Source organism: Nannobrachium achirus (genome assembly GCF_963921795.1).
Source record: "Nannobrachium achirus genome assembly, chromosome: 4".
Lineage (NCBI taxonomy): Eukaryota > Metazoa > Chordata > Actinopteri > Myctophiformes > Myctophidae > Nannobrachium > Nannobrachium achirus.
Window position 1 is genome coordinate 26,423,196 of NC_137813.1, and position 17,056 is coordinate 26,440,251.

At 41.1% G+C, this 17,056-nt stretch overlaps 1 protein-coding gene across 1 annotated transcript in view; it reads left to right on the forward strand.

The window, feature by feature from the left end:
* Positions 1-251: 251 nt before the first annotated feature.
* Positions 252-17,056, forward strand: part of elfn2b (extracellular leucine-rich repeat and fibronectin type III domain containing 2b) — a gene marked incomplete at both ends in the record, with an annotated part of 139,195 nt that continues 122,390 nt past the window's right edge. The window contains 2 exons of the mRNA XM_080723185.1: positions 252-396; positions 5,992-6,143. Coding sequence (XP_080579311.1) covers positions 252-396; positions 5,992-6,143 — 297 coding nt within the window. The remainder of the gene's footprint in view (positions 397-5,991; positions 6,144-17,056) is intronic.

Consider the following 17,056-nt stretch of genomic DNA (forward strand, 5'->3'; position numbering starts at 1 on the left):
AGGCGTCTTACTGGTTTTATATTGTTTGTACAACAAAGCATATTTAAACATGAGGGCATACCAAAATAAAAGAGGAAGAGAGGTAACATAAGTTACAGTAAATGTGAGGGCAGAACATACCAAAATAAAAGAGGAAGAGGCATAGGGATAAAAGAAAGACAACACTTCTCGTTTGTTCAGTGCGTTGTGAGGAGTCGGACCAGGGGCAACTACCTGCAATATGACTTAGACTTAGAGTCATTAATGTAGACATGGCTGAGGACGAGGACGAACCAGATTATGAAAACTTTGAGCTCCAAGAGCTGGACGATGACCGTGATAACGTCTACGAGGAGGTTGGGACCAAGACTACGCCTACAGCTCAGGACACCGATTCCCAGAAGATACGGCAGTCTGGTAAGAGACAATACCAAATCAAGCCTGGGATGACAGAGTCATCTTACCTCTATGTTTTGGGGTCCAAGAGTTAATGAAGCTCAGAATGCATCCTGATGTTGTAGATCGTCTATTTTCTGTTTTTATGTACAACATTGTTGTTCAACAAAGTATACAATAGGCTTCATCAATTTATTTAATTAGATGCTAATTTAAAAATATATAAATATTCGATTAATTAATCAAATAATGGCTAAGAAAATAATCAATCAAACCTAATGATAAGTAAAAATATATCTAAAAAAAGAAAAGAAAATAAAATCCCTAAAAAATATATTTTAACTCGCTATGGAGAAAAGTTTTTGTTCAAAATTTCAGCTTTTTCTTTTACACACCTCCAAAAACAAGAGTGTAGAGAAGGGTAATCTGGTGCTCAAAACAACAGAAAAATTATCTGCACATTGTCCTCAAATGCAAGAAACTTGAATGGGACAACAATGTTTCAGTCATTAGACCTTCATCAGTTTCATCAGTTTATCTTAGAGGTGAAGGTCTAATGAACGAAAATGAAAAACACACATCTCACAACCATTTTAAATAGGGAAAATAGCTGATCTACAAGCTCACAACGTGTCACACGCCGTGATACTTGTACATGGGATATTTTCAATATTTTGGAAATTTCATGAAATTATTAAACTTGACTTGTGGTTAAACTATTTTTTTTATTTTGCATTATAATATAAACAAATTACAGAATTATAAAAGTGCATTTTAATAGCTGTTTTATCAGTCAATAAAACAAACTTGGACATCAGTGTTGTTTCCCGGAGTCACTGGGTGTTTCGAGTTTTGCAACCAACCCCCTCCTCCAGCCAGGCGACCCGACCGAGGCTGAACAGACCCCGACCTGTGTCCAAGTGTCTCTTGGGCTTAAAGGCTGTCCATACTGTCTCTGAGCACCGAACCTTTCGTCAGAACTCGGAAAGGTCCTGTTCAGCTACCAAATGACGTCACTTGCAACTTCTGAAAATTATTACCCGGAATTTGAGTTCGGAAAGCTGCACATCGGAAAGTCTCAACTCTCAGACGAAAGGTTTGGTGGTCGGAGACAGTATCATAGTCACAGACAGGCTGATCCACAGCAGACCCACTGTACAGGTTGGCACTGTGGATCGCCTCCGGGCCTGGCTCCTCCTGCGTCTGACCAGAAGTGACTTCTGTGCATTCTAGAGGTTATTCTGCATGTATTTGAATATGTGGCGCAACATTTTTTACTTGCCCTTAATTGGTGTACCTTGGGCACAAAATGTAGATCACTGGAATAAACAAGAGATTAAACATGTATTTACAACAGCAACTGCAATATCTTTTTAAACTAGAAACTGGATCACACAATAATGTTACTGCAGTTGCTGAGTTCATACATGTTTGCTGTTAACTCTTAACAGCATTGCTATGTTAGATATACAGATGGATTTAGGTTATAGTTTTTTGTTATAACCAGCTAAAATGAATAGTTATAAACACAATCAAGAAAGATAAAGCATAGTTCAAAGTGACATGTGTAATGTTCTTACCAAAAACCCACATTTTAGTTAAATTATACAATATTACGTATATTTGTTTGTTGTTGTTTTTGATTATAATGATTTTTACCCTGTTTTCGGGATTCTGTCAATTAATTCCTCCCTCTGTGCTGACTCACATAGTGCCTCCATACCACCCAGCCTATTAGGAGTGTGTTATTAAATGTATATGCCCGGCAAGCTGATTGCACCATGAACTCAATAGACTCCGTGGTGAACTGTTACTTTATCCCTGCACCACCGGAGCTCATGTATAAATAAAACAAATATTATACATCACTTTTTGTTTGTTGCTATGTAACATTTTGCCTTTTTGAGAGAAATTACAGCAAAGCTCTCCAGATTAAATAAAAGTCTTTGAGGTGCACAGCTCGATAATGACACGAAAGTGAGGAAATAGCCAGCACACAATGAATGTCCTTTTCACATTATTTACCTCTCATGGACGGATACCAGAACACTTGCCCCAAAACACACGCCTTGGGCGTCTATCCGGTGGAACAGTCTCTGCCTGGTATTCCTAAATGTAACCTCTTTAAAGACCTATTGAAATGAAAAATACGTTTTTCACACTTTTAGAGCTTATCCTTGGTAATCATATGGGCATTCCTAACACTGGATGCCAAAAATATAAAAAAAAACAATAAACCATTTTTGTATATTTTTATATCAAAAGTCCATAAAAGGAAAACAAACAGAAACATGCTGCGTGATGAAATAGACAGACTTTTTGAATATAAATGAACCTTTGATTACATTCACCTGTTTGATTTTAATTGCTGGTATTCCTCCAAACACAGCTGTTTTTAATTAAGGCGAGCACACTCTAGATATTGTCATTATTTATTGTGGGCTCGCCTATAAGGCGAATCGATCTCCTCCTGGGATCTTCGCGTTACGCGCATGAAACTTTTTTCACATGAACTTTGGACCAATACGGTCAAACTAGTCTCGGCGGATTTCTTTTAAAGTGAAATATATTTTTTTAATAATTCAATCAATATTGCGGTTTTATGCTAATTATTCTTCGGCCTCTAAATCATACATGCAAAGTTACACGTTCATGGCATTTGGCAAAGATGTGGAGGGTTAGTCAAAGTATCACTGAAACCAATTTTATTCCAATCGGCCAAAGGGGGGCGCTATACGAAGCGTTTGAAAATTCAAACTTCAAACGGGCATAAGTCATGACTCGTTTCGTTTGAAGACATGCAACTTGTTACACGCGTGCTTTGACTTGAGCGGAAGACATCTGTGTCTTTGTTAAGTAAGCTCCGCCCTTCGATTTTCCGCCATTTTGAGCAGTTTGTAAAACGCGTAAACCCGCTTTTATTCTGGAATTTTCGCTCCACGTGCACAAAACTTTTTTTACGTGAACTTTGGACCGATATCTAAAGATCTGTCAGATCGGATTTCTTTAAAATTGAAACATGCTTTTTAAAATAAATTCAATGAATATTGCAGTTTTATGCAAATTATTCTTCTGTCTCTAAATCATACATGCAAAGTAACATGTTCATGGCATTTGAAAAAGATGTAGAGTGTTAGTCCAAATATCACTAAAACCAATCTTACCCCAATTGGCCAAAGGGGGGCGCTATATCATTTTGAGCAGTTTGTGAAACGCTTAAACCCGTTAGGATTTTTTTTTGCAATTTGCATGAAACATTCTACACACAATCTAAGGACCTTTATCTAATATGCCTTTGAAGTGCACACACACAAAATAATTATAATAATGAATATAGCTGCAAGCAGCGATAAAGTGGCCAAAGCCAAAAACACCTCAAATCATGAACACAGCCTGCAATGTGCGTGAAATCTTGCAAGCACATTCCCAATAGGTCAAGGAACAGATACCACCCTTCTTACATTGGCCTGTTATAGCGCCACCAGCAGGTCAACTTTTGCACAACACATTTTTGGAACAAAATGGACCAATCTTTGACGTCAGTAACGTCAAAGAGAGCACTGCCTGCGATCTTGACATTTTGTACTTTTATAGCCATTGTTTTCTGGCTTGAAGCGAGCCCACAATTGTTTCGAAGGAACAATATTTTTCTAGTTTTATTATTTTATTGTATGCACTTCATAGGCATGTTAGATAAAGGTCCTTAGATTGCGTGTAGAATGTTTCATGCAAATTGCTAAAAAGAAATCCTAGAATAAAAACGGTTTTAAGCGTTTCACAAACTGCTCAAAATGATATAGCGCCCCCCTTTGGCCAATTGGGGTATGATTGGTTTTAGTGATATTTGGAATAACACTCTACATCTTTGCCAAATGCCATGCACATGCTACGTTGTATGTATGATTTAGAGGCAGAAGAATAATTTGCATAAAAATGCAATATTAATTGAATTATTTAAAAAAGCATGTTTCAATTTTAAAGAAATCCGATCTGACAGATCTTTAGATATCGGTCCAAAGTTCACGTAAAAAAAGTTTTGTGCACGTGACGCGAAAATTTCAGAATAAAAGCGGGTTTACGCGTTTTACAAACTGCTCAAATTGGCAGAAAATCTAAGGGCGGAGCTTACTTAACAACGACACAGATGTCTTCCGCTTGAGTCAAAGCACGCGTGTAACAAGTTGCATGTCTTCAAACGAAACGAGTCAAGACTTATGCCCGTTTGAAGTTTGAATTTTCAAACGCTTCGTATAGCGCCCCCCTTTGGCCAATTGGAATAAGATTGGTTTCAGTGATATTTGGACTAACCCTCTACATGTTTGCCAAATGCCATGAAAGTAACACTTTGCATGTTTGATTTAGAGGCAGAATAATAATTTGCATAAAACCGCAATATGAATTGAATTATTAAAAATTAATGGTTTAACGTACAAACATCTCACCACATAGACTGTATAGGTATTGGTCCAAAGTTCATGTGAAAAAAGTTTTGTGCACTTGACGCGAAAATCCCAGGAGGAGATAGATTTTTACTGTTTTTCATATAATTCCGAATTGTGGGAGACCTAAAGGTCAGAGGTCAAAAGTTAGAGGGTAAAAGTTGTTCGGCATGAGGAGACGCATAAGGGTATACAGGTTTCATGGCTGTATGTATAACACAGCATGAGCTATACCTGTTCAAAGATCGCACTTTCGAAGGCTTCCTACAGCGCCACCATTTGGCCGATTGCTATAGAAAATAATAGCACACTTCGCCACTGTAAACTGAACACATTGATGTTTTTATTTTCATTTTCTCACTAAGTATGTAGGAGTAGAAAGGAACCGAAGTTTTTTGATACTTGCACTGACTGCCTGCCTAGTAAATAATGACAATATCTAAAGTGTGCTCGCCTTATAGGCGAGCCCACAATTACATATTCAAATATGTTTTTGACACAGAATAAAATGTTTTATGCTCATGATTCACCAGGAGCCTGTATGGCTTGGTTCCGGTCTTTTGGAAATAAATGGGTGTTCAGCTATCTGCTATCCTCTTAAACCCTCTATACTTATAGTAAACTATAGTAGTGAGTTGACATGTAGCTGCTGTACTTGGTCCACCTGTTTCCCTCCTCTAAGCTCTACACCAAAACTCTTTGCTGAAAATGCCAACGTGGCTTGTTGTGAGCTTGTAGAGCTGCTATTTTTGACGAATCGCGATTCAAGAGGTTAACTATGAAAGTATAAAATAAAAATCTCCCCATAAGAATTTATTCATTCAGAGTTAAGCTGACATGTAATTATGCTCTCACCATTCTAATGTGTTCCTCAACTATCTAGGTCCTAGATAGTTGAATGTGCATTCTGTCAAAACCTACAGTATTGTTTGATATCGGCAATAGAGTGTCGAGAGACATCTTCTACTTATGTTCCTTTGTAATCACACTGATAACAACCCTACCCCTCTCTTTGAATGTTCAAGTGTGTGTGCGGGCGTGCGTTTTTTGTACTGTATATGTGTGAGAAAGGGAGAGTGACTGTGTGCATTTAAATGGCTGTTTAACGTGGTGTAGTGGCTGCTCAGATTAGCTGCAACATTGCACTCTGTCTGCTTGAGTGCTTATTGTGTCCCAGTTGAGTCCAGTGATGCCCACAACGTGGACCTGACTCTGACTGCCCTGGCACGAGCCACCGAGGATACAGCCAACGGTCCCACACTGAACACTGTCTTCTCTTCAGCGTTACACTTCAATGGACTTGACTTAAGACTCACTACAGATGGCGATGTCTGTGATCAAATGTATAAAGGTGGTTTGGGTGTGCAGGGACGTGCTGGCCATTGGGAAAAGCGGGACAACTCCAGAACGGCCGGTTCATTCCCGGCCGGTCCAGGCCTTCGTTCCATTTTGGGGGCTGGGCAGCCAACAAAGTAAATCGTCACTGTCGGGCAGAAATCTTGTATCTCCAAGTTTCAAATGTATACATTTTTTCGCGAAAACAGCAGATCTATAAGCACACAACGCCTTGCGGTGTGAGGCGTTGTGTGCTTGTAGATCGGCTGTGTTCACTAGTTTAAATCATTTTTAAAATGATAAATACAAAACAAACGGTTTTGGACATACAAAGTTTCCACCCGACAACGACAAAATATAACTCATGTACAGTAATTGGCCCACTGGCTTGTCACTTGTCATGATCTGAAATGGCAAATCTTTGAGCATCTTTGTAGCAGCAGCGCTATAGAGAGCGATCTCTCTCTATAGGGCACAATGAGAGCCTCTCCAACTCTTTTTCCCGGGCTGAATCAGGGGCCCAGCACGTCCCTGGTCTTCTCTTCAGCGTTACACTTCAATGGACTTGACTTAAGACTCTCTACAGATGGCGATGTCTGTGATCAAATGTAAAAAGGTGGTTTGGGTGTGCCTAGTACTGTAGCTGTGTGTGTGTGTGTGTGTGTGTGTGTGTGTGTGTGTGTGTGTGTGTGTGTGTGTGTGTGTGTGTGTGTGTGTGTGTGTGTGTGTGTGTGTGTGTGTGTGTGTGTGTCGAGGTACACTGGCCCAGGTGCAACATTATTATTGCAATATATTTGTAGTTATACAGAGGGTTACTTATAACCTATACTTTATATCAGAACATTTCCCAATACAGAGGCAAATTATGTACCATAAAGTATCCACTTTCAGCTTAGCATCCGCTGAACATCTTCAATTATAATCATTTTAAATTTTTTAAATTTGAATGTTCAAAAACACCATGCAACACATTGTGAGCTTGTAGATCGTCTATTCTGGCTATGAATACAGATGTGCCTTGAGATTTTCCCTTGCCCAATGGTGTGCCTTGGGCACAAAAAGTTTGAAACCCACTTAGACTGATCTGTCTAACACACTCACAATTTCGTAAGCAAGTGCAATGTGTCCTCATGAGACGGAATGTCACTTCATTTTCCTTTGCAGGGGATGAAATCTCCCACACAAGGACAGATTGCACCATATCCCATTAAAGACACTGTGATCAAGTGAAACCAGACTCACAGTTACTTGTTGAACCATTGATCTATCATCATTATTATACTATATTACAACAGACCGTCGTTGAAGAAGCCCTCTTTTCTTCAGCGTTATAGTTTGTTGAACTTGAATTAAGACTCGCAACAGAATAGTAACTGTGATTTAACCTGGATTCACGGACCATACTTTATGCACCTAACAAGGGGACACAGGTTAAAATCCGACCTGTCCTGTCTCACATGTCTCTCCTCTGTCAGTGTCTCTCAGAACAATTAAGCATACAATTGCCAAAACATGTATCTTTGCGGATGTAAAATGCAATGACACGGCACACCGTTTGTTTTGGCTCCTACTGTAATAGTTTGTGTGAAGTTCTACTCAAATGCTCCAAAGTCTCAACATTCCACTGGGTGCCAAATAGCTTCAGGATACATCTTCACAATTAGTCTTAAAATAGTTGCTGACACAATTTCACAAAACATGGTTTTGATTTGTGTGACGTACTGTAATACGATTTAATTATTTTCTAAACACACATAATTATTATTTAGTTGTTTATTTTGCTATAATTTAATTTAAGGACTGAGATAAATGTTATACGACTGCTATACTTACAATGTTCCACCCCTGCTCAGCTGCAGTCATAAAACAAAGATGGTAACTGAAATAGCCTTGCGGGTGGATGTGGGAAGTTGCATACAGTATTCAACGACATAGTTTCAAGACAACGCCTCAGGAAAGGTTCTAAGATTTATGTTTGCTTTCGGGTTGATATGGTCAGCAAAAACCCCTTGTGCCGAGTCAGCTTAGGTGGTTCGGGCATCTAGTACGGATGCCCCCCGAGCGCCTTCCTAGGAAGGTCCTCGATGCACGTCCCACTGGGAGGAGACCCCGTGGCAGACCTAAGACCAGATGGAAGGATTATATCTCCAGACTGGCCTGGGAACGCCTTGGTATACTCCCAGAGGGAGTGGAGGAAGTTGCGCAGGATAAGGAAATCTGGAAGTCTCAGTTGGAGCTGTTACCCCCGCGACCCGATTCCGGATAAGCGGTTGAAGATGGATGGATGGATGGATAAAACAACAAGGAGGAAAACGAGGGGATAGCATGGTCAGGGTTAAAGTGTCTCTCGCTCTCACTTTGCTCCTTGCCTTACCAGCACACTCGGTTCCCATGGAAACACAGTTGCAGCGCAGAAGTGGTGAGGCTGGTCGGTTGAAAGAGCCTGTTGGGTAAACAACACTGCCATCATTGGGTATGCAGTGTGCACCAGAGTTTGTCTAAATGTCTAAACATCAAGCCCTTGGGTCACCATGAGTGCATAGCACTGGTTCCCAACGGGTGAAACCAATTTGTATGGGTCACGACTCCAGTAAAAAAAGAATTGACATTTTCTTTTCCAACATAAAAAGTTTTAAATAATGTAATACATTTTAAAAACAAACAAACAAGTCTAAGTAATTCCATAAATAAGAAAAATTTACAACAAGAAGTAGTGAAAATAGGCGATCTACAAGCTCGCAATGCGGCGCAAAGCTTTAAGATCGGCTATAGGGCTGTGGACAGTTCAGAATCCTTCCAACCAATGACATAATGCGAGGTCGCGCCATGTCTTGGCCATCTGGCCAGTTATGTATATCGGACCAGTTACCCATATATGGAGACCCCTGGTACCCATATATGGAGATCCATGTACTGTATATGGAGAAATGCTGTGTGAGCCCAAACATGCTTCCTCCATATATGGGGATTCCCATATGAAGTCCTGTTAGATATGGGCTTATTGATGACATCAGGGATCTCCATACAAGGGCATAAAAGGGATTCTGTTAATAGTGTGGTTCCCCTGAAATCACAGCGATGTCAGAACGTGATGTCAGAGCGTCAAACCCATAGACTGTAAAAATAGTGTACACGGACGGACGGACGGAGATATGATGTGCCGTTTCTCATACTAAACTGCGACCTACGGTCGCAACTATAATTATACAAAAACAACGGCTTCTATTTCAGTAAGAGTACACTGTAGTTAGCATGGATCCCCATTTATGATGTCATTGGTTTGTAAGCAGGTTTCTGAAATGTCCACAGCCCACCAAGGAGGCACAGAGTGAAACGACAAAGATGGTGAGCATTATACAGTAGTGCGCATTGGTGAGGACCAATTGAAGTGCTCCATCATCCATATTGTACACAGGAAGCTGTCATCTGTCATTTCTGTTCCCATCTTAAATAAATGTTTTTGAATTTTCATTTCTGCTAAGTGTTCGATATATAGGTGGAAGTATTTGTGTGAGACAGTGACACAATGGTCAAGCTGCAAAGTATTAATGAGCCCTCAGGGGCACATTTTATTCATAATGAACTGAATCAAGCCAGACTGTTGTCGATTAATGTATTATTCATTTAATTCATCCATTGTGACCTGGTTCAACGTAAGAATCAATGTCGGCATGGTGGCAAGTGATACAGGATTTGTTAATCAACAAACACGCCATTGTATTACAGCTGTGTATTACAGTAGCCTAAGCAGTGGTGACAACACTTAACGAGAGAAGCCTTCAAGCCACTACATTCCCAGAGAGAGAAATAAATTAAGTGTGTGTGTGTGTGTGTGTGTGTGTGTGTGTGTGTGTGTGTGTGTGTGTGTGTTTGTGTGTGTGTGTGTGTGTGTGTGTGTGTGTGTGTGTGTGTGTGTGTGTGTGTGTGTGTGTGTGTGTGTGTGTGTGTGTGTGTGTGTGTGTGCGCGCGCGCGTGTGCGTGTGTGTGTGTGTGTGTGTTACTATACTTGTGAGGGCCAAATGTCCTCACAACTATGTATTGTAGAACTTGAGAAATATAGACATTGAGAGGACACATTTCGTGGGCCTGACTAAATTTACGGTAGCCTTACAATTAGGAAAGGAAAAGTTGGGCAATAGGATTAGGAACTTGGGGGTAGAGTTATATTGACTAGTTGAGCACCTGTGTGTCGCACACGAAAAATAGCATATCTATTCACGTATTTTGCTGCAAACGTGAGCTTGTAGATCACGTTTGATCTATTTACGTTGCGCAACACCAGCATACTAAGACCAATGGGGCTTTAGGGGGTTAAACATGGGAAATAATAATACAATTCTGATGTCCTCACAAGTATAGCAATATAAACGTGCGTGCCTTCATGCATGTTGTGCATCTTCTTGCGTTCTGTGAGTGAGGGGGTGAAATCAAGACAGCAGGGAGATAGAACAAAGTGAGAGGGAAAGAGCTGCTAATTGAGAACAATCACAGCTCTAACTGGCTTGTACATGTGAAGGGGAGCACGGTCTCCCTCCCACGCTCAAACACATGCACGCACGTACACTAAACACCTTCCAGGGCCTTTCATAGTCCCAGTGCTGCATTCACAGCTTGATTCACAACCTGCTGCAGAACTATCCACCTCCCACACAACCAAGGACTCCCCCCTCTTTCTTGCCCTGTATTCTCTGTTCACGTACACAAAGTGAAGGGTGTGGGCTTATTTGTGGTGGGTGAAGGTGGGAGAACCAGTGGAAGGAGAGAAGGAGTTCAAGTGAGCAAGGATGTTTGAATTATTACAGCACACAGCTGGCCATGTAGGCTAAATCTGGCAGCATACTTCAAAGGAAGTTGATTTTATTTTCCCCGGCTTCAGGCATGTGCACACATAGACATCAAAGGGGGCTTGAGCCCCTGCCCTTTTATCCATCTGTAAAAAGTGCCCTCTAGACCATGAATGCAGTTATGGTGAAAGAATTGCAAACGCCCACTTTCCATGCCATACCTGAAGGTAGGGTTTTCCGATTAATCGATTTTTAATCGAAATCGGGATTTTTTCCTTTGGACGATTTAAAAAATAAAAAAATCGTAAAATCGATTTTCACTTTAATTAGGGTAATTATTACTCATTGGAGCCTTGCACAGGGCAAAAAGTGCACAGCCCGGTCCTCCTAAAGCAGGACGACAAGGTCTGACACCAAATTAATACTACTTTATCTCTGATGTGTCATTTCTTTGATGCACGTGCAGCGCACGTCAGACTGGGCAGGGCACATTAGAATTTGCTATTTGGCTATATAAAAAATAAAAAAAATAAAACAATAATAAAAAAAAAAACATGTCCTTGCATTTTTTAAATGAAAACAACATAGTTGAAACAATGTATTATTCTTTTACCAAAAAATCGAAATCGGAAATCGAAAATCGACTTTTCTGAGAAATAAATCGAGATTTTATTTTTAGGCCACATCGAACAACCCTACCTGAAGGCAGCATTCAAGAGAATTGCACTTTTCAAACTCTCCTGAACTTGAATGCAGCATCTTATGTTGAAAGAATTGCCCTCACTGTCCAGAAATCCACACCACATCTCCAGTATTGCCTTTTTTAATGCTTAGTTTAGTGTGCTATGAAGGACCGAAAATAGCTGACCTCCAAGCTCAACACGTCGACTCGCAGCGCGACGCGTTGTGAGCTTGGAGGTCGGCTATTTTCATTATGTTCACCACAAGGCCCTTTTAGAAATTTCAGCCCCTACCCAGGGGGCAAACCAGCCTTTTTTTAGGAAACCTGCATTTGCCCCGACATAAAAAGTTGTTCACCAGAAATATTATCTATGACCCAGTAGGATCACAACCTATATGGACAACCCGGTCAATTTGTACAACAAAGTCCAATATGGCCGCCTCAATATTAGCCCCTATTAGTTTTAATGGGGGGTGAATAGGGCAACATTTTAAACTGAGGGATATGTCCACGAAACTTCACAGGTTGATCAATGGTATACATATGAACATTTTTTGTATTGCAAGTTTCCATGAAATCCAATATGGCCACCACAATATGGCCGCCATAATGTAAGGACCCAGAAAATAGGTTTTGCCTCTAACTTCTGAACCAGATGAGCTAGAAACGCAAACTTGGTGTCTATTTCATGGTGTCTGACCATGGGAGACTCAATGGAATAGCTAATTTTATTATTGGGTGTGTCTGGACCTTTATTGTGCATATTTGCAAGATGGTGGATTCCCAAAATAGAGCTTTAACATAATTTCTACCATGATTGTTGACTGCTTTTGCAAATACAAGCAATATGAATCCATTTGCTAAGATTTATGGCACAGAAGGGACTATTCTTGAGTTTGCATGTTGTCAAAATGTCTGTAAACGAGATATTATATTTCCTGTCCGATTCTACTGTATGTAGTTGTAGCAATGACTTCAGATAAAATCAGAGACCAAAACAATGTATCTTAGAAATTATCTTTTTATTAAAAAAAAAAGAAAAAAAAGAGAGAGATTATCTCAATGAAATGAATGCAACTGCCTTTTTGGGTCTTTCACACATAGACATGCACATGCTTTCCAACAACTTCAGCTTCAGGGAAATTATAATGAACACATGATTAAAACAGGCTGCATTATAATGCAAATAATTGCTAGTCACTATCACTGTCATGTGTACCTATCCTGCTGCATCTTATCTCCAGTCCTTGGCAACGACACCCCAAGTAGCATGCAATTCCCTTCTTCGCACATGAACAGTTTTTCTGGCAGCCTTTGATACAGCTACACGATATTGCCTTGTCCATTGATATAGGCCAGGCTGGCTCTGTAGATGGACAGGGGACTGCCTTCCCATGGCGGCAGCATGATATAGGCATCTATATCATGCTGCCACCCACCTCCTAGACCTTCCAGAGCTGTGGGTGAGAACAGAGCAGGATGCATATCTTCCTATCCATCACATGGTCTCAGCCCTTGGACTCGCACAGTGTCGTGCCCTGCCCTTTATTCACAGCCTGAGTGGCAGAGATACCACCAGCTATCCCTTTTTCACTGGAAAGAAGGCATGGTTCAAGACCAGCATGGGTCTAGATCTCCCTGCACTTCAGGAGTTTGGTGAAAATTCCTCTTATTCCCTCTCAGAGGATGTCAAGAATCAGGCTAGAGACCTCACAATAGCTGTATATGCATCAAAAGCTGACCATTCGGAGGACTTTGACCTGGCAAAGCTGAGTGTACAAGTTCCTAAATAACCGATCAACCCTGTTGAAGCTGCTGCCACCTACAGAAATTGCCTTTGGCCTGCACCTGAAAAGAGCTGCTCTTGCAGCCATAATAGATAAAACTGCACACATCGCGAAGCCAGACATCCCTTGCTTCACTGAATATGGATGGTCTCTCAGTGATGGGAAGGCAGTCCCCTGTACATCTACAGAGCCAGCCTGGCCTATATCAATGGACAAGGCAATATCATGTAGCTGTATCAAAGGCTGCCAGAAAAACTGTTCATGTGCCATCCATCCATCCATCCATCTTCAACCGCTTATCCGGAATCGGGTCGCGGGGGTAACAGTTCCAACTGAGACTTCCAGATTTCCTTATCCTGCGCAACTTCCTCCACTCCCTCTGGGAGTATACCGAGGCGTTCCCAGGCCAGTCTGGAGATATAATCCTTCCATCTGGTCTTAGGTCTGCCACGGGGTCTCCTCCCAGTGGGACGTGCATCGAGGACCTTCCTAGGAAGGCGCTCGGGGGGCATCCGTACTAGATGCCCGAACCACCTAAGCTGACTCCTTTCCAAGTGAAGGAGCAGCGGTTCTACTCCAAGTCTCTCTCGGGTGATTGAACTTCATGTGCGAAGAAGGGAATTGCATGCTACTTGGGGTGTCGTTGCAAAGGACTGGAGACAAGATGCAGCAGGATAGGTACACATGACAGTGATAGTGACTAGCAATTATTTGCATTATAATGCAGCCTGTTTTAATCATGTGTTCATTATAATTTCCCTGAAGCTGAAGTTGTTGGAAAGCATGTGCATGTCTATGTGTGAAAGACCCAAAAAGGCAGTTGCATTCATTTCATTGAGATAATCTCTCTCTTTTTTTCTTTTTTTTTTTAAATAAAGAAATAATTTCTAAGATACATTGTTTTGGTCTCTGATTTTATCTGAAGTCATTGCTACAACTACATACAGTAGAATCGGACAGGAAATATAATATCTCGTTTACAGCCATTTTGACAACATGCAAACTCAAGAATAATACAGGTATAAGTCCCTTCTGTGCCATAAATCTTAGCAAATGGATTCATATTGCTTGTATTTGCAAAAGCAGTCAACAATCATGGTAGAAATTATGTTAAAGCTCTATTTTGGGAGTCCACCATCTTGCAAATATGCACAATAAAGGTCCAGACACACCCAATAATAAAATTAGCTATTCCATTGAGTCTCCCATGGTCAGACACCATGAAATAGACACCAAGTTTGCGTTTCTAGCTCATCTGGTTCAGAAGTTAGAGGCAAAACCTATCCTTACATTATGGCGGCCATATTGTGGCGGCCATATTGGATTTCATGGAAACTTGCAATACAAAAAATGTTCATATGTATACCATTGATCAACCTGTGAAGTTTCGTGGAAATATCCCTCAGTTTAAAATTTTGCCCTATTCACCCCCCATTAAAACTAATAGGGGCTAATATTGAGGCGGCCATATTGGACTTTGTTGTACAAATTGACCGGGTTGTCCATATAGGTTGTGATCCTACTGGGTCATAGATAATATTTCTGGTGGACAACTTTTTATGTCGGGGCAAATGCAGCACACCTTCCTTTGCCCCCTGGGTACCCTCCCTGCCTCTCTAACATTCTCTGCACGTCCATGCCGGGCTTACCGAAATTGAACAAGTTCTCTGCGGACTAAATTGTTTTATATTCAATGCAGCTTCTCTTTGAGTGCTGGATCGGGGATTTTCCCACCTGATCTCCACACTTTGTTTTCATCACCCTCAGTCTGACGTGTTTTGTCATAATGTCTCTGGGATCTCGCCATCGCTGGTGACAGATTCTCCTCCGTGAGCAGTGTCTCCATTAATTATGTGCCATCTGTTTGAGTTTGTAGTCCCTCGGAGAGGGATTATAGAGGTGTTTCTACCTCCAAGCCCTTATGCCAAAATGTACAATTGTGCACAAAATTGAATGGACAGCTTGCCATGATAGTTGCTGAGCACATTCATGCACTATAGGCTGACTAGGGGGATGAACCTTGATGATTTGAGTGACCCCATGATGTAGTGCCAGATTGCAAGGTGCACCCCACTGCTTTTGGTGACCCCATGGCCCTTCCTTGGAGTGTTATTCTTCGTTAAATCTCTGCTTTACCTCTAGCCATTTACCAGATGGGACTGGTGGTCAATGGTTTCAGTCTTGTCTTACGTAGAGCCTGCCTTTACATATAGCAGAGACCATTAGTGGAAACATACAAGTATATACAAGTGTAGCTATTAACCTGTACATTTTTACCTCATGGTTATAAAAGTACAAGATGTAGATAAGAGTACTGATAAGAGTTCTCAACGGGCCTGAAAATTAAGGCCCGGCCATAACTGGGCCTTAACTCGGTCGGCCCGAGGCCCTACCTGGCCCGACTAGTTAGCATACATTTTAGGCCCTACCCTACCCTAAATGTCGGGTCGGGTTCGGGCAGAATTTGAGAACTCTAGTTCTGATGCATTCCAGTTTTGTTTTAGTGCAGAGATTTACTGCACATAGGAAGTGTACTTCATTAATTGGCGTATATAGGCATAATAGATGTATAATTACTTCACCCTGTATTCTATTACATTGCCCCCAATTCTGCACTTTCACTTTGCACAATCCTTGTTGCTGCTATCTTGTTTACTCATTTAGTAGTTTCTTATACACGATATATTACAGTATTCTTATAATCTTCTGATATTGTATTCTTGCAGACATCGGACACCAATATTGTACTGCTTCTACCTGTTTTAGTGAGTCACCAATAAACATATCTTGATACTTTATCTCTCATATTGTAAAATATTTGCAAAATTAAATTATCTTACTCTCTCTCCCTCTCCCTCTCCCTCTCCTTCTCTCTCTCTCTCTCTCTCTCTCTCTCTCTCTCTCCCTCTCCCTCTCCCTCTCGCTCTCTCTCTCTCTCTCTCTCTCTCTCTTAATATCATTGCATAATTGGCCTTCTGAAAACTGCAGAATTCTATGGCACTATATAGCCTCTTATCTCCTTATTGCTGCAAAACAGCACAAATGTATTTCTCCAATCTCACCCAGTGCCATTAAAGATTTACAAAGACAAGAGCGATAAGGCAAGGTTGGGTAACACATACAGTAGCTGCACATAATGCATGTTGTAGTTAGATGTTTTATGCACACACACGCGCACACACGCACACGCACACACACACACACACACACACACACACACACACACACACACACACACACACACACACACACACACACACACACACCACACCAAACCACACGCACACACACACACAGACACCACACGCACGCACACACACACACACACACACACACACACACACACACACACACACACACACACACACACACACACACACACACACACACATTTGTGCTCAGGGAATCGGGTACTAACACCATAATAAATATGCATTAATGCAGGGTGCATGTGCTTATGTGTTTCTCTCACATATATATTTTACAGCCCTTAATGATGCATGTTGCAACCTCACCCCCCTGTAAACAGGAAAAGTCTGATGAAATCCTCAGTGGTGTTTATCCATGTGTGACTGAGTGTTCAAATGTAACCAAAAGTCGACTCTCACAGTTAAATTCTCTATCTCTCTGGATTTTACAGTGTACCAAAGCCGA